The sequence below is a fragment of the Chiroxiphia lanceolata genome, chromosome 2 (genome assembly GCF_009829145.1).
Source record: "Chiroxiphia lanceolata isolate bChiLan1 chromosome 2, bChiLan1.pri, whole genome shotgun sequence".
NCBI classification, from domain to species: Eukaryota; Metazoa; Chordata; class Aves; order Passeriformes; family Pipridae; genus Chiroxiphia; species Chiroxiphia lanceolata.
In genome coordinates, this window is record NC_045638.1 from 10,970,067 (window position 1) to 10,992,825 (window position 22,759).

The 22,759-nt window shown below is 35.1% G+C and overlaps 1 protein-coding gene across 11 annotated transcripts in view; it reads left to right on the forward strand.

Moving 5' to 3' along the window:
• DMD (dystrophin) overlaps positions 1-22,759 on the forward strand; it is a 922,945-nt gene that overhangs the window by 721,750 nt on the left and 178,436 nt on the right. For all 11 annotated transcript variants that reach the window (XM_032679549.1, XM_032679551.1, XM_032679556.1 and 8 more), the window contains 4 exons: positions 8,813-8,985; positions 10,706-10,862; positions 16,966-17,086; positions 17,761-18,029. In XM_032679549.1, the coding sequence (XP_032535440.1) occupies positions 8,813-8,985; positions 10,706-10,862; positions 16,966-17,086; positions 17,761-18,029 (720 nt within the window). The remainder of the gene's footprint in view (positions 1-8,812; positions 8,986-10,705; positions 10,863-16,965; positions 17,087-17,760; positions 18,030-22,759) is intronic.

Sequence of the window (22,759 nt, forward strand, 5' to 3'; positions counted from 1 at the left end):
AAAATCAACATTAAGGGTACTTTTGCCCTTTATGGCGCCCAAGTTTCTGCCCTCCCCGATCTTGCCTTAGGACACCTCCAGTAGGAAAGATTTGAACACAAGTATGTGCAGAAGCTCTGGAGCTTTTGCCACATTTCCTCTTGCATAGTGACCACTGGGTCCCAATTAACCTGTCCTTCATTAAGAACAGTTAATTGCAGTGGATCTTGCACATTGGTAGAGAGAAACACCTGAAATAGTATAAATTCCTAATTGAAATCTTATTATGTACGGAACAATGCTAGTTTCTAAAAGGAATCCTAGAACCATTATAGTTATTTTTCTGCTTGAGCCAGTTTTAATAATGTGTGATGTATGAGACCTCTACTTTCTGCTTTATGTTTTGTGTTGTTCTCTTTTAATAAGATTTTATGTTTTTTTAATTAATTGAACATCATGTTATGAAATTGGTGTTTCATAATACCAATTATTTTTCTCCAGTCATCAACGATGTTAGCAACAACTTAAAATTTCAGACTTCATTTTAAAAAGAAAAGAAGATTGCAAAAATTATTTGTAACAGAAGGGATTAGGATAGTATCTAGAATGAAAATAATTTCTTTTAATTATAAAACACCCTTATTTTTTATTTTAATAGGATTTGAAAGAGGTTTGTATATGTTAGTGTATTTGAGGAAGGATGAAAGTATATTTGAATCCCAGAGGTGCTAAAATATGAGAGGCCTTAATGTTACATTTTAGTATATCATTTAAATATACAGGCCTGTATGTACAACTAATTTTTTCAGATCTCAGGTATGTTTCACTGGGTTGATGAAAGAGAAAAAACTGTCCTTCTCATAAGATTTTTTTTTTTTTCTCCGGACCTAGAAATGGTTGTGCAGCCTTTCTGGCTACTTGTAAGAGAAAGTCAGTATTGATTTCAGGTATTGGAATGTCAGCAGAACTAATAGAGGTAAATGCTCTCCAAACTGTCCAGCAGGACCTTAATTCCTTGCCCAAGTAACTAAGTGGAGGTAAATGTTCCTGTAGAGAAGGTGCTTCTTCGTGCTGCTGCTGTTTGATCTCTGGAAAATGGGGAGAGGGAAAATTAGACATACTGAAAGTAGCAGCATAATTATTTTGCTGCAGAAAGATTGCCAAAAGATTGACAGGATGAGTGTGCTGATGGAATGTGCAGGTGTAATGGGATTAGACATTCACTGAAGTGCAGGGGTCAAGACCTGCATATTTGTTAGGAGCAGACTACCTTCTAAAAATCTAGAAAGCTATCCAAGTTTGTAACAGGTCTTACGGTTTTGCTTTCAGAAAGTTGTGTGTGTGATTCTATGCACATTTATGCTATTTCCCTCCTACACACCCAACCCTCAAACACAGAGTTTTCAAAGGCAAATAGCTAAGCCCATTCTTAGACGTCTCAGCAGAGGTGGCTGATTTTCTAACATACACTTTTCTAGCATACATTTGCAACTCCTGCTTCAAAAATGTGCTTCGTTTGCTTTGTTGGATTTGCTTGCATGAAACAGGGTACAGGCTATGTTAGTAACATAAATATCACACAGTTACACCATACAGTAAAAGTTCTTCATTGCTGTGTCTATGAGGAATTTTTCTGCCTTAATGTAACCTCAAACACACAATGTTTCATTCTATTTAGGGTTTCCATCCTAGATATAGTGACAAGAAAAATAGACAAATGGTAAAAATAACAATTTCCATTAAAATTACAATTATCAGAATAGTTTATATTTCTCTAATGGCAAGGATCAGATCCTAAGTGAAACTATAAATGCAGAAAGATTTGTTTCTTTAAAGATTTTATCTATTTATTCACATTTTCATTACATGTAAAGGAAAGCAGTCATTCAGGGTTTTTCTCAGTCTTCAAAAAAGCCATCCAAGAAATCCATAAACTCCTCTGAAACACATGGAATTATGTAATAATTGAATACAAATTAATTGCTAGAGGTCCCAAAAAATTATTTGCCTATGATCAAGAGAGAAATACATGACCCTGTGGTATGTCTGAAAAGTCAGTCCTGTGAATGAGGATCTGCACACTAGAGACTTGAGTATATGTTCAAATGATTATATTAGTGCTCTTAAGAGTTAAAATTCCACAGCTGAGGTAGCTCAATGTTAATGAAATTAAGAAGCCCACGCCATGTTTGCAGAGTTACTGTCAGCAAGAGAAGGCTGCATCCTTAGATGCACTCTGAAATCTCTTGCAATCTGAATATAACCTAAATTGAAGGCCTGTTTTGCCTATTTATCAAGATATTTTCTGAAGACAGGGCCCAATTTGCTAAAGAAAGCTCTTTTTTTATCTTCTTTTAGATGAAAGTAGCATTTGAATATGAAGTTTGGTCACATCTTTATTCCAGGACTTGTGGAATTTTAAACCATAAGAGTGATAGATGCAACTTACATGGATTTCTGCAGTGCAAAGTTATACTTTTGGCTTCCACTCATCAACACTTGATTCTCTCTTAGAGGACTAACTCTTACCCTTTTTTATCTCGAAAAATATGTTGAGAACCTAGAAATGCCTTAATTATATTCATAAGCTTATCTTCACAATAGAAAAGACCTTTTTATCGTTCTTTTTAATCAAGTAATTACCATGAAACTCAGAGATGTAATCATACCAGACTGGAATTGGGGTCATGCCATAGGCTGGCTGAATAGGAGGCTTCTTGGCATGATGATGTATAACCATTTCACAACAATGCTTTTAACTCAGTAAGTCTGCCCTTTAATTGTATTTTAAATCTCATTTGAGAAGTTTTTATCATTATGTAAATTGTTCAGTAAATGCTCATTCTAAGACTCAATAAAAGTTTTGCTTATGGACTAGAAGAGCAAATTACTTAAAAGCTTGATGGAGGAACTGGGAGCTTAAAAAAAAAAAAAACAACACACTAAATCCAACAGCCAGTTCTTAGAAGAACTATATCTTTTAAAATAGTGAACTCCCATGGGACCAGAAGTGTCTTGCAAACCAGCAGAAATACTTCACTGTTTTGTTCCATCATTATTCTAATTCACAGTATCTTCCTTCTAGGACAAATGTTTCAAAAAAAGTATACATTTCTTTTTGTTCAAATGCTTTGATGGCAATGCCCAGCTCACAAGGACAGACTGTCATAAAGCATAGTGCAAACTGACCTTCTACTGCCAGAAACAAAGAAATAGAGCAAGTGCATCTTGCACTAAATCTATCACTCATGTACTTAAAATGCATTTGACTTGCCTTGCTGTAGCCATTAATTCAACATCTCCAGAACTATAACACTCACAAAACTATTCCTCTCTCTAGCAGACAGAAGAATAAGCCGTGATCCTGAAAGAGGTGCCATGTACATGGATCTTTGTGCCTCCAAAGGCTGCTGGAGTCTGCCAGGGCATTGAAAAAAAAATCTCATACTCTCTGAATCCTCATATAGAGTTTAACGCTTTAGGCAGAATTGGAAATTTGAAGGAGTTTAGCGGTAATTAAATGAAAGCAAGTGGGATGATTAATTTGAAATCTATATCTAAACTGTGCTAAGCTGTGCTGAACAGAGTTGCAAAATATAGGCAGTGACTCCATTTCCTACATCTGTAGAAACCATAAGGAGGTTACAAAAAAAAAAAAACCAAACCAGAACTTTGAAGGGGAGCCTTTTTTGATTAAGCCAGCAGATCATCCCTGTTGGTAAGAATTCACTCAGTATGCTGAGCCCTAAGAGCTGCTCTATCACATTCAAGACCATAGAACAGAGACCTATTCTCTACAGACCTGTTCTCAGTAGTATTGTTGGAACAAAAACAAACAAAACCAAAACCAAATGAGCCCCCCTCAAAAAAACCCAAAAACCTACCAAACAAAGAACAAAAAAAAATCAACCAAGCTGTTTTGGAACAAGTCTGTAAGTTCTGCTTTATCCAGGAACTTAAAATGATATAAATGCAAAATAAAAGCAGAAAGATACCCATATTCTTTAGAAGTTTTGAAATCATCATAAAAGAACATAAAAATAAATTCTTTATTCATAGAAAGTTGTATTTCAAAGAGAAGGAAGGAAGGAGAAAGAGAGAAGGAGATGAAAGAGGCAAGAAAGGCAAAGGAAAAAAGGAGAATAGAGAAAGAAAGAAAGAAAGAAACAGGAAAAGAAAGGAGGGGAAAGGAGGGGAGGAAAGGAAGAAGGGAAAAGAAAAGCTAAAGTGGAAGGAGGAAAAAAGGAAAAGAGGAAAAAAGGAAAATCAAAAAAGGAATTACATCATTTAAGTGTTCTGTACAGTATAAGAGGTTTAAAAAGCATATTCTACTGATATAAGCTATTTAAAATGTTTTGTTGGTTTGTTTTTTTCAGAAATTACTTATGAGAAATACAGTATGCTCTGTTAATGCAAATATGAAGGGGATTATTAGTTTAGCAAACTACAGAGATGGAGAGGGATTATAGAGGTGATCTTTGTTTTGTTTTAAGTAATTTTATGATCAATTTTCTAGCTATTTCAGTATTTGCATTACAGAAACAGTATAATACTTCTGAGCTGTGTATAGCCACACAAGTATTACAGCTGATGCTTTGCATACATGTATGTAATTTTGCAGACTGACATTTTGATTATTTACTGCCAATAAGATAATTTTTTTCTCTGCGTAGTTTTTATTTAATGAGGTCTTTAATTTTGTGAGCCCCCCTAAACCTCAATTAATGTAATTTATTTCATTAGTAACTCTCTACAGTACCTAGAAAATGTAAAATGCTTCATTGGAAATAAAAAGTATAATTCCAAGGATGGAACTGAGTTTGTAGAGGAGGATTTAAGTACTGTAATTTCTTTAAATTATTATATAATTAATTTGTTTTACCTTATATAAAAGATAAATGTTTTGTCAGCTGTGCTGCATTAATTTCCATGTTTTAGTATGACTCATCTATAGTCCAAGAAGTATAACTGATTCCTTCTTTCTAGGACTTCGTTTTACTTCCAGACTACCAATCCTTCTCAGATGTATTGCTGAAATAATGGCAGATTTTGACATGTCTCGTGTCCTTTATATGTTTATGTGTTGCATGTGGGACATGAAGTATATTGACACTGATTATTTATTACTGTTGAAGTATCTCCAACCGTATTGAATCCTTACAGGACTAGCTCTGCTATGTGGAAGCTGACAGAACTTCTAATGCATTAGACTTCACTGCGACAGCCCTGCTGTGCTTAACAGGGCACTGTGTAAAATAAAACTTGTGGAGCCACAGGTGAATCTCTTTTACCTACCAAAAGAATTAGGGCAGTGAGAATGTGGGCTCCTGTGGGGAATGCTAGCAGTAGTTCCAAGGGTGACAGCTGAATTGGGCAAGTATTATGCCAAAACTTGTATTGAACTGGGCAAGTATTTTGCTCTGGCTTTCTGGAAGTGTTGGGTGTGCTGTCTTACAACACTAGTCTACTTTTCCCCTAAAATCATGCAATGGTTTCAAGGGCTCAGGACAAAAGTGAAACAGCCAGAGCAAATTTCCTCACCCTGTTTTGTCCAAGAAGGTTTTTTCCCTCAAGACAAGTGTACTTCATCTCTTTATCATTCCAGTTCTGTGTCTTAGTTCCAGACTTACTCTATATAGTAAAATAATGTAAATACACTTTTTAGAAGAAAACACTAATAGCTATTCAGCTAAGTTTCTACAAACAAATATTATGTTACTTATTATCATCTAACTTTATAATTCATCTTAATAAAGGAGGATCTCACTCTGAAATTCTTAGACAACTCTGTGCCTGATGGAGTTGCAGTTTTTTCCAGGCAGTTCAGCTCACTCAAAGCAGTAACTTGTGATCAAAAAGATGCTTTCTATTTTGCTCTCAACTTTTTTTTTAGAGCAGATAGAAATCTTCCACACAGCCTCAGTAATAACCACTACAGCAAAAACGCACCACACAGTCCAATTGTAACCTAGTAGAATTATACCAGGATTGATTTTTTTATCCTCTATGGTCTCTCCATGCGTTTGAACACATTGGAAAAGATGAAAATACAATAAATAATATATATTTAGTCTATATGCTATACTTCTAGGTATGATGTGTAATCGCAGCACACTTTTACAAATAACTTAGCCATTTTTGAGGTTAAGTAGATCTTCCTTCTTTATCATTGCCAAGAAAAAGAACCTAGTTCATATTGTACTTTTGAGACATGGACATTATTTATTTCAGAACACAAATAAAAGGTATATAGAGCTTTTTATTATATGCTCTCTGCTTCTCTTGGGATGTGAAAGTGTCACAAAGAAAGGAACTAAAATGCACCAACCAAAATGGAGTAAATATCTTTGTTGTTGCCTTTCTTCTGTGTAGGCTTCCTGCATGGCTGGAATAAACTTCTTCTGGGAGCATTAAAAGTAGTGCAGTATACACAAGTAATTTGGAATAAGGAAGACCAAGTCTTGAATACTAAGCTTTTGTCAAGAATACTCCACTTTTCATGTTTGTTTCCTACTTAACTAACTGTCCAGATGTATTGTGATTCTATATAGTATTCTGAAATAAAAAAGAATATGGCTTAATTTATTTTCAGAATTATGTATGTGTCAGGAGAAAACCACAAAATGTACAAACTCCAAGACACTTTTTCTAAAAACAAGAAAAATACAGAAAGGCATTTTTTTAAAATTTTGTCTTATAAAATGCTATGAGTAAATGTGTGGTAAAACACCAAGAGGGCATAAATTTGACAGCTTCCTACTGTGAATTGTTATTGAACATGTTTCATGGCACATGTTCTTTCAGAGGAAAAGGCAACTCTTTCCATCACCATCCTAAAAACTAAGGACTTTGTGCAAGAGGTAGTGCATATAATTCTTTTACCCTTTCATTCTTTCTATTCAGAATAGATTTATCATTTTTTTAACGTGGAAGGACCTTAGAAGTATACAGACTTAATTAAAAGTTAACTTTTTTACTGTGTACTTTATCCTCTCTTACATGTTATTTTGGCTGTTTACATTTAACCCAGTTTAAATAAAATCTCCAAATGCATACATGGAGAGAAAGAAATTTGGTGATAGAATATTCTTCAGTCAAGCAAACAAAAATAAAGTATTGCAGATAGAAGCTGAAGCTAACAACATTCAGACTTGAATTAAGGTACAAATTTTCAAGTAAAGGCATTCATACCTGGAATACTATACATTGTTATGTACCTCAGTAATGGCATTTTTAAAAATATAAATTGCTTATTTAACATCAATCAATAAAAATATAGTGTTTATAATATATTTGGATTCCGCAGAGTTACCTCTGATATATCCAAACTCATTCCTAACTACTTTACTGCTAGGATGACCTTAGATAAGTAAAATAGTTGGATAAAAACTTTTATACTGTACCGAAGACATTGCTAGCCCACCTTAAAATTTCCCAAAATACTGTACTAGTCATTGCTGTGCAAGGAATAAGTATCCAGTTAAGGACATTTGGAACAGCAGTAGGTGAACAAGGACAATCCACTCATGATTCAGTGCAGCTAACATTGCACTTAAAATATCAAATAAAACCAATTCAATTAGGAACGCACCAAGTAGACAGATTGTGTGCTTCCCTCCTTCAAAGTCATTCTTCTAAAGAAAATTGCAACAAATTTCCATTGGGGACTATCTGTGATGCTCAGTTAGTGCTGGGTCTTGCTCTCAAATGCCATAAATCACTTGCTCTTTCACACTTCATCTCTAGCACTCCCATTTCGGGTAGCAAGAAAACCACCACCAGAAAACTTAGTGCCCAAGCATCCCAGGAGAAAATGCAGAGCTTTATTCACCAGGTCATTTTCTTTGTGTCTTTGTTTGAATGTAAGCGAATGCGTCTGCACATAGAGCACGTGTGTGCTCACGCATGTACGTGTTCAAATTATTATTATTATTTTTATTCTTTTTAATGGGCGTGATTCAACCGCCGTTCCCTGCGAATGAATCTGACCTTGTGGAGCTGCAGCGTGCAAACGTCTTGGAGAAGGGCAGCCAGCGTACAAAGGCTGCATTGACTGTGTGGGCAGGCAGGAATGCTGGTACCAGGCAGCTCTCTAAAGAATGTTCTTTTGGCAGAAACAGCCGTGCTAAAAATGAGGGGGAAAAATGAATCCAAAATGTAGAGCTGGCCTGCAGTTACGGAGCGATAAGAAAAGTTGGCTGTTCGACATGAGCTGCCAGTTGCACATTCTGGGTCCTTGCTATTCTCAGGCCCTCCTACATCCGTGGCCTCAACCAGTGTTTTGGTACAGCACAAAGTGGCTGTTTATTGCTATTGACTTCTGAGGCCTGGGCTCCAAAATGCATTCTGTCAACAGAATGTAAGTGAACTTGGCATTTTAAAGCTCAGCTGCTGCAGACACCCAGATTTCTTGGAATTGCTATGCAGCAGGACCGGTGTTGCACTCCCCAGCTGAAACTGAAAATGTTGCACAGGAAGACGTATCACGTGAAGGTCAGATTTACCTGAGACCCTGGGGTTTTGTGTTTGTTTGTTTTTCCCTCATCAGCACAGTAAATATATCCTGTCCTTCCTTTATTGCCTGTCAAAGGCTACACTTTTAACTGTCTACATTTTGCTCAGTATGCTCTCTGTGGAAGAAAGGTTGCATTCAATGCAAAAGGCCTTCATGTGAAAGGGGAACATGGCTGTGTCTACAGTACATGGTACTGCCATAAAAGCAGTAATCAAAACCTGTGCTCTGTGTTGCACTGATTTTCCCACTCTTTAGAAAAATTATGGTTTCTATGATTTTTTAGGAAATCACATGTATTGTTTTCTGTTGCTTCCATAGGAACTACAGGCAGAAATTGATGCTCACACTGACATCTTTCACAGCCTGGATGAAAACGGGCAGAAAATCCTGAGGTCCCTTGAAGGCTCTGAAGATGCAACCCTCTTGCAGAGACGCCTGGATAACATGAACCTCAGATGGAGTGAACTTAGGAAGAAATCTCTGAACATTAGGTAGGACCTGAACATGAGCAAAAGCCTCCTGTTGGTGTGTAAGACAGAATGCTGCATTTTGCAAGTAAAAATGTTTCTGATAGCACTGGTTTTGTCTATTTTGAAATTATTTCTGCTACTTTGAATGTTTGCTTAACTTTGTAAGAATTAGGTTTTTTGGTGTGAAAATTATAGTAGAGGATTAGGATTTGAGGCATATGATGAACTTTTATAATTACAGAGGGAGAGATTAGCATGTTTAAACAGTAACTGTACCCCCTCTAAATGTAAGCTTTTTCTAGAGCTGGATATGACTTATCAATGAGTCTTGAAAGTGAGTGATTAAATAACCAGTATTTATGATAAGCTTTATTTTGAAGGCTGCTATTTCCAGTGCAAAACTAAAAATAGCCTTGCAAATGAGAAGACTATTTAAGGTTTTAGCTGTTGTGTGGAGAATGGACAGAATTGCCAAATAAAATCCAGGGGTAAAAGAAATCCATAGGTAGTGTCATGAGAGGAAAAAATTTTTGATTGCAGGGAAAAATATAATAAAAGGTAACATTGCAAATGATCAAGTGGTCGCTCAGACTTCAATGGACTGAAGATTTCTTTTCAAAATAATTTATCCAGGAAACTTTCCTTCAGAAATACGACTTTTACAATAGGCAACTCAGCTCTGTTGCATTCAGTCTCAGGCATTTTTTCATCTGCTCACTTTCTGTGTGTTGATGGTAGTTCAGAGGACAGCAAAAGGCAGAAGTGTTTTCCTAAGTAATGTATGAAATTTTAGCTTTTTTCAGCTCAGGTCCTGAGGGAGGTCAGGATGTGTAATGACAAAAGCCATCTTCATATCATCAATCATTAAAAATAAATGAAGGATGTGAGGTTGAAAAGATATTAGTAGCTAAAGAAAAAGAGACACATTCCTCCTTTTTTTTTTCTGAGGAGCAAAAGAAGAAGGATAAAACCCTTCACGGTCTCTGAGAATTTTTTCATCACATGCATTCTACCCATGAACTTGCTCAAATGCAGTGATGTTTGAGATAAAAAGTGGTACATATACAGAAGAAATATTTAGAAGGTGTCATTATGATGGAGACCTTTTTTGCATAAAGTGGTATTCTGTCTTTTAATTTTTCCAGTGATTCAATTAGTTTCATACACACCTCTGTTCAAATGGCACAGACAATTGCCTCAGTAGTGTGTGGGGATTCTGTTGGCTTTAACAATCTCCTCATTACTTTTTTTTCTTTTTTGAAAGAATTTCGTTTAAAATAAGAGAATGAATCTTGCGTGAACCAAATGGTTTATGTAGTGTTTTAAAGAAATGCTTGCTCTTCTCTGAGTTGGAAAACCGCTCTCTACATTTCAGGTAATTAAACTCCCAGTAATCCTAAGTGATGACTACACTCCTCTTATACTAGTTCTGCATAATATTTGTGCACTTCTAGGGAGACTGACAATTCAACACAGCTATTACTCACTGCTGAAGAGGAAAACTTAAAAACCAAACCAAACCAAACAATTACAAACAAAAAACAAGAGATGTGAAAAAAACCAAGACTGCAGAACCAAATTTAAATATGTGTTGCCAGAACCTAATTCAAAGCTACTGAAGCTGTTTAAAAATCATTAAGTTAATGAAACACTAGGATCTTTCCCAGTAAATAAACTTGTACAATTTGGTTTCTACTTTCACTGTGACTGAATCTGTCTTATATTTATTGCATGCTTTCAGATCCCATTTGGAAGCCAGTACCGACCAGTGGAAGCGATTGCATCTCTCTCTTCAGGAACTTTTAGCGTGGCTGCAGTTGAAAGAGGATGAATTAAAACAGCAAGCACCCATTGGTGGAGATCTTCCAACTGTGCAGAAACAGAATGACATCCATCGGGTATGGGCTTTTTTAAAATTTTTTGGTCATTACTTTTTGTTTGGCAGGTTAATGCTGCATGACACGGTCCGTGTTGGAAAAAGGAAGACACCCTTTAAAATACATTTTCGAATGAAAAACAAAGTTCTTCCTTGAGAGTAATAGCTACAACTTTCAAACACAGAAGAGAAAATCAGCCTTTTGGAGAAGGAAGTGTTTACTACCGTGACCTTCAAAGACCTATCACAGAGAGGCAGATTTCATGGCCAGAACAATTCCTAACCCAGTATTTTTTGAGGATTAAATAAGCAGTTCTGAAAATTTTTCTAGATCAGGCATTTAAACTTCATGTGTACTTTTTGAAACCCTATTTTGCTATTGAAAAGAGTAGCTGATATCAGCCCTAATGCACAGCTCTGCATCATTGTGATAGCTGTCTATGGCTCACACTGTTTTCATTGTGGAATTCTTATGGAAAGGCAATAGCAGTGTCATATGGGGACTGTTCTAGACTAAGATTCACATTAAAAAGGAACCTACATTGAATGCTTGTATGGAAAGTTGATTTTTTAAAAATCCCCCAAATGAACAACCCCCAAAATAACACAATACTTCTGAATAATTCTTCATACAAAGATTCACACAGATTTTTTTGGTGGTAAAGGTATACTTGAAGTCTATCTCCTGTGTTGAACTAAGTTCTCTCACCTATCTGATGCTAACCTAAAGTCTGCTTTCAGGTAAACAGCTTTTAATTTACTATGCCATTGAGGTCTATTCTGATCTGAATGTGAAATCACACTAGCACCTCCACTATACACTTTTCCTTTTCTTGGAATTTACTTGGATGTAGTATTCAAGCTCTCTGCTTCATCCACATATGTCTTTAATTAAAATAATAACATTATGGGAGGTGTTTTACCTCCTCTTTGGTGTCCAATTATGCATCAGTGGGTATCTAAAAAGTTATTTTGAACAAATATATTTTTATTGAAGAATTTAAATTGTCAGTCAGACAACTTGCTTCCACAAGAAGAGAATATTTCAAAACCAACAATCATCCTCTCAAAGCATTGTGCTGCATATATGTAACTTTCAGTTTGTGAAACTTGCCACAAAAGGTATTGTTTCTGAAGCTCCTAAATCTCTGATTTTATTGCTTAATGGAGAAATGTGAAATGTTACTATAAAATGAAATTGTATCTGTGTTTTTTCCATTCATCAGGTAGCTAAATATAAACATTGCTCTCCTTCATACAGAAAGACACAATTGAGAACAAATAGTGAGACAAAATTTGGAAAGAGAACGTGACATATCTTGCTGCTTCAAGTTATTTGGAATTCTGAGTTTGTGAAAAGTCAAGAAGTACCATATTCAGTCAGGCGTGGATTTTGGCATAGCCAAAAGTTATTCCCATCAGGAGCAGACTGCTGGGAAGCAGTGCCAATATGGTTTCTCAGGGCCTATCTTCACCAAATGGCTGAGGAAGCCAAAGAGAAAGAGGAACAAAACCCCTCTCTCTCAGTGCCAAATGCTTTTCTAAGATAATATAATGCTTTGCTGCAAGGGGCAGCTTGGTTGCGTTTAGATCCTCCTTCTGGAGAGGTGATGCGTGGGATGTGTCTTTCTCACAAAACTTTACTCAGGACTTAAAGCATTATCACAGTAACAGTGAGGAATAAACATCCATGACTTTATGGAGCAGGACTATTCCTTTTTTTACCTTTCCACCATGAAAGTTAAGATATATAATATGCCTGAGGTCTGTTCTAGCCAGCTGTCTGTAGCAACTTCCATAAAGTAGTTTTAAAGCCCATCCAGAACATCAGGATGAAAGACACAATATAGATGTTGCTTTAACTCAGCATAACATTCACTCAACCCGTTTCTCCAAAGACGACTCTTAAGCCAAAACAAGACTTAGAGAACGATTTTTGTAGAATTGTTCCAATAAAGGTTTTCTCATCTAAATAGTATTTGAGTCTTTGAAAACATTGGGGTTTTTCTCCTAGACAGAAGAAATATTTTTTCATCTAAAGAAATTCCTTCTTGTAAAATTTTAGTATTGAATATTGCTTTATAAGCTGTTTGAAAGTTACCCAGAATTCACCATAAAGATGGCAGAACTTCAGTGATGAACTAAGTGATCTCTCTGTCTCTCAGCAATCAAACGAAGTATTTAGAACTTTTAGAGATTAAAAGTGTTGTATAAAAGTAAATTACCATGAATAGGTGCAACATGACTTTACAAAATAGATCTTCTCACTTCTCCTTTATACTTTCTCTGCCACTTGCAGATGCATAACACAGATCTTTGGTCATCCTGTCTAGTATCAAAGTTAGAACATTTTAGTTCCTTTTAGAAATATGTCTTCTTTCCTTTTGCCATTCTGTAGCACCACAGGAGTCTGATGTGAGGCCTTTCTAGTTGTAGGTATTCTGATTCCCTGTGGAAAAAAGAACAGACAGAATCATTGAAATTAATTCATCCTGTCTGATCTTCAAGTATCTCTTACAGAGGACGGAAAAGAATCAGTACAAAATTCTGTCTCCTGTTCATCAAAACATTATTTAATTATCTCACAGTTTTCTTTGCTTTACTAAGTATCATAATATTGTTTTATTGAAATTTTATTAACTACTATTTGTCTCATTTAAGTAACTTAGACATCCTGCAGATAGCCTGCTAAGTCTTTCATTCTTTTGAGAGTTGCCTCATTTTCTATGTAGTGATTTTATTAACATCATAAATAGCATTTATGAATATAGAATGTAGTTATTATCAATTCCATGGAAACCCTTTCACATGAAATCTATAGCACCACTACCTAAGGAGGAGTACAGTTCCTGCTTCAACACACTAACCTTTTCTAGTGGCACAGTTGATATCTACTTTTAACAATTGAAGTCAAAACCCCTTTTTTAAAAAGCATTCTGGTTGGCAAACATCTTGAATTAATCTAATTGTACTTTTTTGCTTTAAAATTCATTGAAAGAAAAAATATGTTTTTTTATATAACAGACATTAATGTTAGCTTTATTGATGTAACTCTTTTCTCATTATATTCACATTTTTCAATTTAAACAATCTTTGTTTCTTCATTTAGAGAGATTTAAGGACACTCATGAAGAGGTAGTGGAGGTCTGAGATAAGCTGATCAATATATGCATTATTAAAACGGTGGACAGAATGCCATTACTGCTGTAGTGTTGATGACAAATAGACATGGTTAAATAAAGTAGTTTACTTACTTTTTTGTCAGGTCATACATTATGCATATTCGATTTCCTCTACAGTCACCACAAAGTGTGGAAGAAGTTAAGGAATTCAATGAAATTAGCCTGAAATCATTAGCTATACATTAGACATTAATTTAGGCTAATTCTGCTTTCAGTGATGCTCTGGTTATTATAAAGATGTATTTGTCAGGACTCTAGATAGATAATTTTTTTTTCTCCAAAAGTAGAGAAAATGTACTTTATTGCTGCTTATGATTTTTATTGGTAGCATGTACATATTTCACAACAAAACTTCAATCAGAAAAGCAGCTCTACCTTCATAGAGTAAGAACTTCTTTTGGAATGGGTTAGTATGAAATGAGCATTCATTATTTTTAATGCTGTTCTGTGCTACTGCTTCAGCCTCATGTTTTTTTAATCCTCTCCTTTTCAAAGTTCTCATACTGAAACATATTTTAACTCACTCGGTAGAAGTTTGCAGATCAAAACTAGGGAAGGAGATGAGAATTGTAAATAGATCTCAACACCACACTGTGTACTATTCTGTAATTCAGGATTTACAGTCTATAATCACCTCCACCAGCTCCAACATTCAGAATGGAAAAGCTGGGGAGGAAAAATGTAACACATTGGCTCACTGTTTTCAGTGTTAGAAAGACTTTTTCTGGTTGTGGGTAAATACAAAATGTACGAAATCAGAAAGCTCCCATTTGCTATTGTTTTGGGAAAGATACAATGATTCCTGCTCACACACTTTTTGGGATGCAGTGCACATACCTGGTTATGTTCTCCTGTTGTACAAGAGGTACAGCAGAAATGTGACTTTAAACATCTCCTTGAAATATAATACCACTACATGTATTTGATTGCTGTGGTTTTCTGCAAAAGTAGGACAAGCTGAAAGAAGGTATTTTGTGTCCTTCTCATGGAGTGCACATGTACATAGCTAGGGGTGACCTGACTTCAGCAGCAGCACAATTTACAGCAGGACTCAGTCCCAAATGCAGAACTCAGAGGTATTTCTGGCTTTTAAGTATCCTATCCTTCGGTGTATTTCTGTGTTCCCCTGGAATATCCATGACTCCTTCCTGCTGTTGGTGTGTGTTGGCAGGACAGACCTCAGTGCACGTGCCTCCTATTTGACTGACTTTGGGCACAGACATTTCTGAGAAATAATTTGTCTTTGTAGATTTTTATAAAGCACATTATATCTTTAAGCTGTTATACCATTTAGTGTTTAAAAAACACTGGTTTAAGTGAATTTGACTGTTGATGTTACTTTTAGCGCTATCAGATGAGAGCAAAGCTGACAGTCAGTGGGGAGTACCATGCTGGCTTTTAAGTTATGCTACCTGCTGGCTTACTTGAGCTGCAGACCTGCCACACCATTCTAGTGGGATAGAATGATGTGAAAGGAGAACAAAGGCTAATTAAAGCAATAGATTTTCCTCTTTTGGAGGCATGAAAAGGGTTTATTTATTTATATTTCCTCTTTCTATTGCATTTCATGCAAGAGTCAAGCATGAATTATAAGAATTACAGACCTAAAAATTTCTAAGTTTCAACCCTGTAGTAAACCCACTCAGATTTTATACAATGTCCAGTGGTAGTTTACTTGTACTCTACTTCATTTGTGAAAATCGGTGTTGGGTTTTAAAGGTCAACATGATTGTTTAAAACATTTATCACAGTTATTAATAAAACAGCATATTCTCTTATGATAGCAGATACATTCTGGGAAAAGATTCTAGTCCCATCAATGTCCTTGGCACAAAATGAAGATTTTTTACTTTATTTCATTCAGCTAAGCAGACTTTGCTAAAGGGTTCTCCCAAGCACAGTTACAGACCTTATGGTCAGTTCTTGACCATTTAATAAAAAGTGTATTTTAATATTTATAATAGAATAATATAGTCATTTCCCTAAGTTTACTTTCCTGAAATATGTTAAGAACTTTTTACGTATGAGTCCTCATATTATAAACTGAGGTGTTCTCATTATTAGCTCTGGTAGGTATTCCCTGTGCAGAGAGTCACATGTCAAATGTAATTCAAAGTGTAATTAACTTTTTAATATTGAATTTATAATCCTTCATTAGTTTGCATAGAAATACAAATTTGGTTTAATAATTAATTTAACTGAATTGGTGAATTTATTGTGATAGATGCTTATATAATGCCAGTGTTGTAAAAAGAATTTTCTGATCCCTGGAGTAAAATTTTGGTTTTCTACCCATGGCATATGGCTCTCCTTTTTGCAGTGTTGTGTTTTGTGTTACACTGTGCTATAATTATCTGCATAATTTACATCTATGCTACTTGAAAATGGTATGCATTCAACATTGTTTCATAAATACACAAGAAAATGTTGAAATGAAACAGTGGTAAGGACCACTTAGATAAATTCAGTACAACATACAAAAGTGCCAATGCAACATGCAAGCCACAGGCTGAGTTTCATCTGCATGTTTATGCAGAGAACATTTGGACTCAGATTAATGGATTCTTACACTCTCTTTAACAAAAATAGATAAATGAATTGATGAATAAATACTGAGATATGTGTATTTTCAGTAGCCTATCAAAATTTCAAATATTAATCTTGAGAAACTTACTCATGGTCATTTTAAAAGCAGGGAGTAGAAGAGAGATAGTAAAAGAAGCTGTTGCTGAAGGAAGAAAAATGTGGCATGCTGGCAGTGCATTTGCTCCTTTGAATATAATGTGATTTCAGGTTAAGCAAAAGCTGATTCTCTCTTTTATATGTTTTTTTGTTGCTACTTGTCATACACACATGCAAGCTGTTGTTGGAAATTTTGTTCTTAAATTGATGCAAACAAGGTACTTCATTACAGATCCACTTACAATAAAATTTGTTCCTTAGACTTTCAAGAGGGAGATAAAAACAAAAGAACCTGTTGTCAGGAGTGCACTTGAGACTGTGCGAATCTTCCTCGCTGAGCAGCCTGTGGAGGGACTGGAGAAGATCGGCCCAGAAACAAGAGGTAATTGAAGAAAGAACAGGGTGATAACACATTGCTGGAAAGATCAGTGATGATCAGCGATGATTAAATAAATTCTACCAGCCGCTCTGAAAGCATTCCCTTTACACTCCAAGCTGAATGCCAGTATTCAGAAACTGAGCTAAAAATATAGATGAAAGCAAGCCTTAGCAATCCCTCTGAACACTGTGGTACTAAATAGACATGCATATTTATAAGCAGATTTTGAAACTGCCTTTAAACCTTCAGGACCTGTCTATAACTATAGGCCCATTTGAGGTCTCAAAGCTGCAATTTAAGCTAAAATTCACCTTGTAGTCTCAGTACTACAGAAGCTCACAAATCCACTCAATTGCAGCAAAAGCTTCACAGTGATTAATATTTATCTATGTGCAGAAATATTGTGCTGAATCAGGACACAGCTGATAAACTTTTAGCTATACCTTGAATGATTCAAAATGCCTTTAAGTACTTAAATGCGTATTTTGTTGATCTTTATGGTGTCAAGATTTAAAGTTTTTATGAGATTTGCAAACCAGAATACATTAATAAAACAAATTTTACAGGTGCATTTGGTTATGAATAGTTTCACACTGAGATCTGAACTTTCACAGGTGGCAACTGCTTTAGTTCTAAGGCAGAATATGTCTTAAGAGCCTCTTAATTTTCACATTTAGATCTGTCACCTGAGGAAAGAGCCCACCATGTCACTAAACTTCTCCAAAGGCAAGCAGATGAGGTCAGAACTGAGTGGGATAAGCTGAATGTGCAGTCTGCTGATTGGCAAAAGAAGATAGATGATGCTCTGGAAAGACTGCAGGCCCTTCAAGAGGCAATGGATGAACTGGATCTGAAACTACGCCAGGCTGAAGCATTCAAGGGATCCTGGCAGCCAGTGGGGGATCTGCTAATTGACTCTCTGCAGGATCATTTAGAAAAAGTCAAGGTATGTGTCAGTGTATCAGTATTTCTGCATATAAAACTGTTCATTGCATGAATCCCTAGATCAGGAATTATCTTTTAGAATGAGAAATTGATAGCTTTGTACCATAGTGATTTATATTAAAAAGCACATATAAAGAGTTTTATAACCTCAGCAATTAAAATACAATTGAATGAGTGTTGAGAATGTATATTGCTGACATGGGTAAAAGCACTATGTAAATGTGTAAAAATCCTCAGCACACTCACTGTTAATTCAAGAGATGCAGAGTTAACAGTTAAAGAAAGCAAAATGCAGTAGATAGGGGAATATATGATAAAAGTATATAAAATTAATTTTGTTCTTTATTGACTGCTTTATTGTGTTTATACTTGTAGAGTAGGTTTTAAATAATTTAAAATATATGGGTTTATTGGTTTTTTTATTTGCTATCTGTCTTTTTTGATAATTAGGCTTCATAACTAAAGATAGTCTAAAAAAAAAAGCTGCAGCCCTGGAAAACCTGTCATTATTTTCTATAACTTAATGCCTATCTTCTTTCAAGTGTTGTTTCATAAAATCATTGCTTGTTGAGAAACTCAGGCAGACTTGTCCTCTTTCAGCTTGACTGCCATGGCCAGATTTGATAAATACTACAGGATTCCTTCAGCTAGAGCACAATAGAGGCAGTTGCCATTTTGATAAGAACAAAGTGCCTCTGTTTCAGTCACATAAATGGGAATCATCAGTCATTTTGAAAGAGACCTGAGCTGTTATTTTCTCTAGTAGAACACTAGGATCTAAGAAAGAGGAAATAGAATGACTAATGGCAAGAAAAGAATGCCTTTAAAAATCAAATGTAGTTCATTAAAATAGAAGCCCTTGAATTTTAATCACACAGAAAGTTTAATGAGTATCCTATACAAATATTATACAAGAACAAATGAAATACTTGTTAGCTGTTGAACAACTAGCTGCAAAATTTGTTTATCTTCATTTAAATTCATAAATAAACAGAAGAGATCTACTTATAAATTCCCAGAAAGTGCTATTACAGCCACAGGCGGGTTTTTTCATAAATTTTGAGGAAGGTATTCTGAACAGAAACACTGAATCTCTGATATTACAGGAAAACAAAACAAGTTGCTTGATTCTAAGCTGTGACCAGAAATGTTGAATCCATAATTATAGTTCTGAGTTCTACTATGGTTTAAAAAATCCATCCTAGATAGCATAATGAATGTCTTATTAATTGATTCACTTAAAGGTTAAATACTTTTCCTTTGTAAATGTTTCAATTAAAAGTTAAATTTGTTGAATAAGACAAAAGTTATGTAGCCTACAGTCAAAAGTTGTTAGTGAGCAATAAGAATTTTTCTTTATAAATTATATTTTTAGCCAAACATTATCAAATTGATGTATTATACATGTATCATCCTTGCTCTGGTTTTTATAGTGTATATTACAATGACTAGTGATATTACACTGTGAGGAACAGTACTTATTTCTCTCTATACATCTAAGAACCCCAAGCACCTTCTGAGCAGATCTTCAAAATGTTGGTCATATGTGATTGCATTTCTTGCAAATCCTTCTCCTAATTGGGATCACAGTAGCTTTCCCAAACCTAAACTGATTAATAACTTACTAGGGAATATGTTTAACCTAGTGCTATTTGTCACTGTTCTCTTTAGTTATATTTGCTGGAGCTCTTAAGGTCATGGTATAACATTGAACTCACACAAAATAGTGGATTATTATTAATGATCTAATAATAATAATAATAATAATAATAATAATAATAATAATAATAATGGATTATTTTTATTACAGATCCTTGATCTGTATTAATGTTCATCTCTGATTGTGAGGACGAGATAGTTTCACACATCCACCCCAAAGGATACAACCTAGACTACAGATGATCTATAATCAAAATATTCTTCAGACTTCTCTGATGTCATCTGTTATTCTCCCTTTTTTCTTCTCTCATATGAATGATCTTATCTGCAGACTGAAATATTACTTACTCTCATAATAACACACATTCTCTGTCCCTTCCAATCATACCTTTCTGTCCAGTAAAATACAAACCATCATTTAATTCTTTTAAATTCAGTTCAAGCACAAATGAATCTATGTCCCCTCATATCATTGCCTGATCAGTTTGATTGTACCTCAGATCATTTTTTAGACATGGCCTATGATTTCTACTCCTCTCTGCAGCAAATTCAACGATGGTCTCCTCTTACAATCACTAATGAAAGTTTCTCCTTTTCATCAGAATGCCTGGAACTGTTAGAGTCTCATGAGACCACCACTCAGTTTTTATGTTAAGCTTTCCCTGGTATGAATTGATTTGGAATCATGGCTTCCTCATCCATTTGCTATCTTATTCAAAGACCTATTCCAGGAATTGGCAATAGAACCACTTTGCCTCTCTTTCTTCCCCAGACTCTCCTTTGCTCCATGCCATCCAAAACCTTGATAATGGTCATGATAGTAGCATGCAACAATCATTACATATGCTGATACCTTCTCACTGTTTTGTTGTCTGTCTGTAGACACCTGCTGAAAATACTAATAGGAATTAGTACCCATAGGAAGTTTCAGATTTTTATACTTTACACTGTGAATTTTTTTTTTTTAAACTAATAGCCATTATTTTGGGATGTTGTGCGCAGAATTTTGTGACTAGGGAGGCAGTTTTAACAGTGTGGTTTATCTGTTTTTAAAGGTAGTTCCCAACATAGTCAGGAGAGCACAGTGAAAAGCACTTTCTTATGCCGGTGATGTTCTACCATACCACTAGTGACATATAACTGGTTCAGTTCAGACTGGTTCAGACTGGTTCAGACTGGTTCAGACATATAACTGTCACACACAACGCTGTAAGGGAACAGCAGAGCCTCTAGACTTCATGGAGTATATAAATACTTTCTGATTTTTTTCTTTTTTAACCACTGTAAAAAAAAAAATAATAATCAAGAACAGGCAGTAGTGTCTGTGGTTTCTTTAGTTCAAAGCAGAAGTGCATGTCTTAAGAGGACATGCCAAATAAAAGCTGAATTGTATAGACCTATTTTAAATTAACTCCATTCTGCTGTACGATAATTTGTTCTCCTTCACTGTCACATAAAGAGGGCACCTTGACTCAGTATGATGATTGATAACTGTAAAAAGCAGAACAGAATTTAGTGACATAAGTCTTGTATTTTCCTGTAAAGAATTTTCACTAAAGTCTTAGTCTTCTCCTTAAGAACTGGTGCTTCTTGAAGATTTGCTTTTATAGTTACGAGTAAAGCAGTTACATGAACTTTGCATATAGATTATGGATTTTAATATATTTAATGCAACAAGGGTATTCACAAAGGCTGCAAGTATGCTTTTAAATTTTTTTTCACAGCCTATTTACAATTTTTTGCTTGAATTATAAGCTGCTTATTTCAGACTTTCTTCAGCATCATTGACAGTTGTTGCCAATTGTATGTCTCTGACAAATGTTCACTGGAAAATGTCAACCTGAAATTTATTTTTTATTTGTAAGCTGAGCAGAGTTTGCAGTTAGACATAGATCAGAATTCAACTTCTCACTGATTTACTCATTGTCTACTCCAAAATGACTTTGTGTAGGGACTGGGGACAATCATTTTGTCCCTAGTCATCTTTTCTCAACATAAGACAAAAAGTAAGGCAACACCTTAAGATGATTGGCTACATTTCAGTTGTGTTCATATGTGGCTATAGAAAGTAAATAAATAGAATTGGCAAGGTTAAAATCCCATATTATTACAAACACCTTAATACTAAACCAGCAATCTCAATTACTGGATGATGAATGGAGATAGGTAGCTCATTTAAATACTAATAATTAAGAAAAAGCCTTATATATTCTTCTGTAGTTCATTTTGGTATTGTTCTGCTACTGCTGTGCTGAAAAGAGGTATTTAAGAAAAGTGGATTCTTACAGTGCTATTATGAGGGAACTGTGCTGAGAGTTGTCTATGATGGAGTTTCTGACAGAAAAGTGAGTTATTGCATTTCTAATTTGTGTTCTCATTCCAAATGATTTGAAATGCCTAGGTAACTGATAATTTCCTATCCTTCCTGAAAAAAGAAGAATTATTTTTATAAGGAATTATTAGGGGTCTTATATAGGAAAATTAATGAATGACATCTAAAAGCAAGCCAATAGTCCACATTCATCCCCTCCTAGCAATGGAGATGTGTGACAGAGATCAGTTTTAAATAGATCAATAGAATCTATGCCAGAAATAATTACCTGGAAGATGTATTGAACAACCAGAATCTGCAACCAGCTAGATAGCAACAGTAGTACTAGATCCATGTTAAAGCAAATTGTGGACAGATTGCCTATTCTGTTAATTTTTTGCTAACAAAAAATTAAGCTGGGCACATAATTAAGCTAGCAGAGTTCATGCAGTTCAGTCTGTAAAGTAAAATGACATTACACATACATCAACTTCTGAGATCTTTTTAATTCTCTTTCTTTACTGATAGACTTTATGTTACTTAGAAAAAAATGCAAAAAAACCAAATCAATAATAAAAGACAGTATTTGTTTTTAGTATGGAGATCTGAATTTATACACACAGCAAATTATTGCTATTTGAAAGTAAGTTAACTGGTAAATATGCTGGTAAATATACTGCCTGGTATACTGAACAAACTTATTTTTGTAATTTGCTCACATTGCCCTAGATAACTTCCTACGTTATTCCAAAACCAACTCC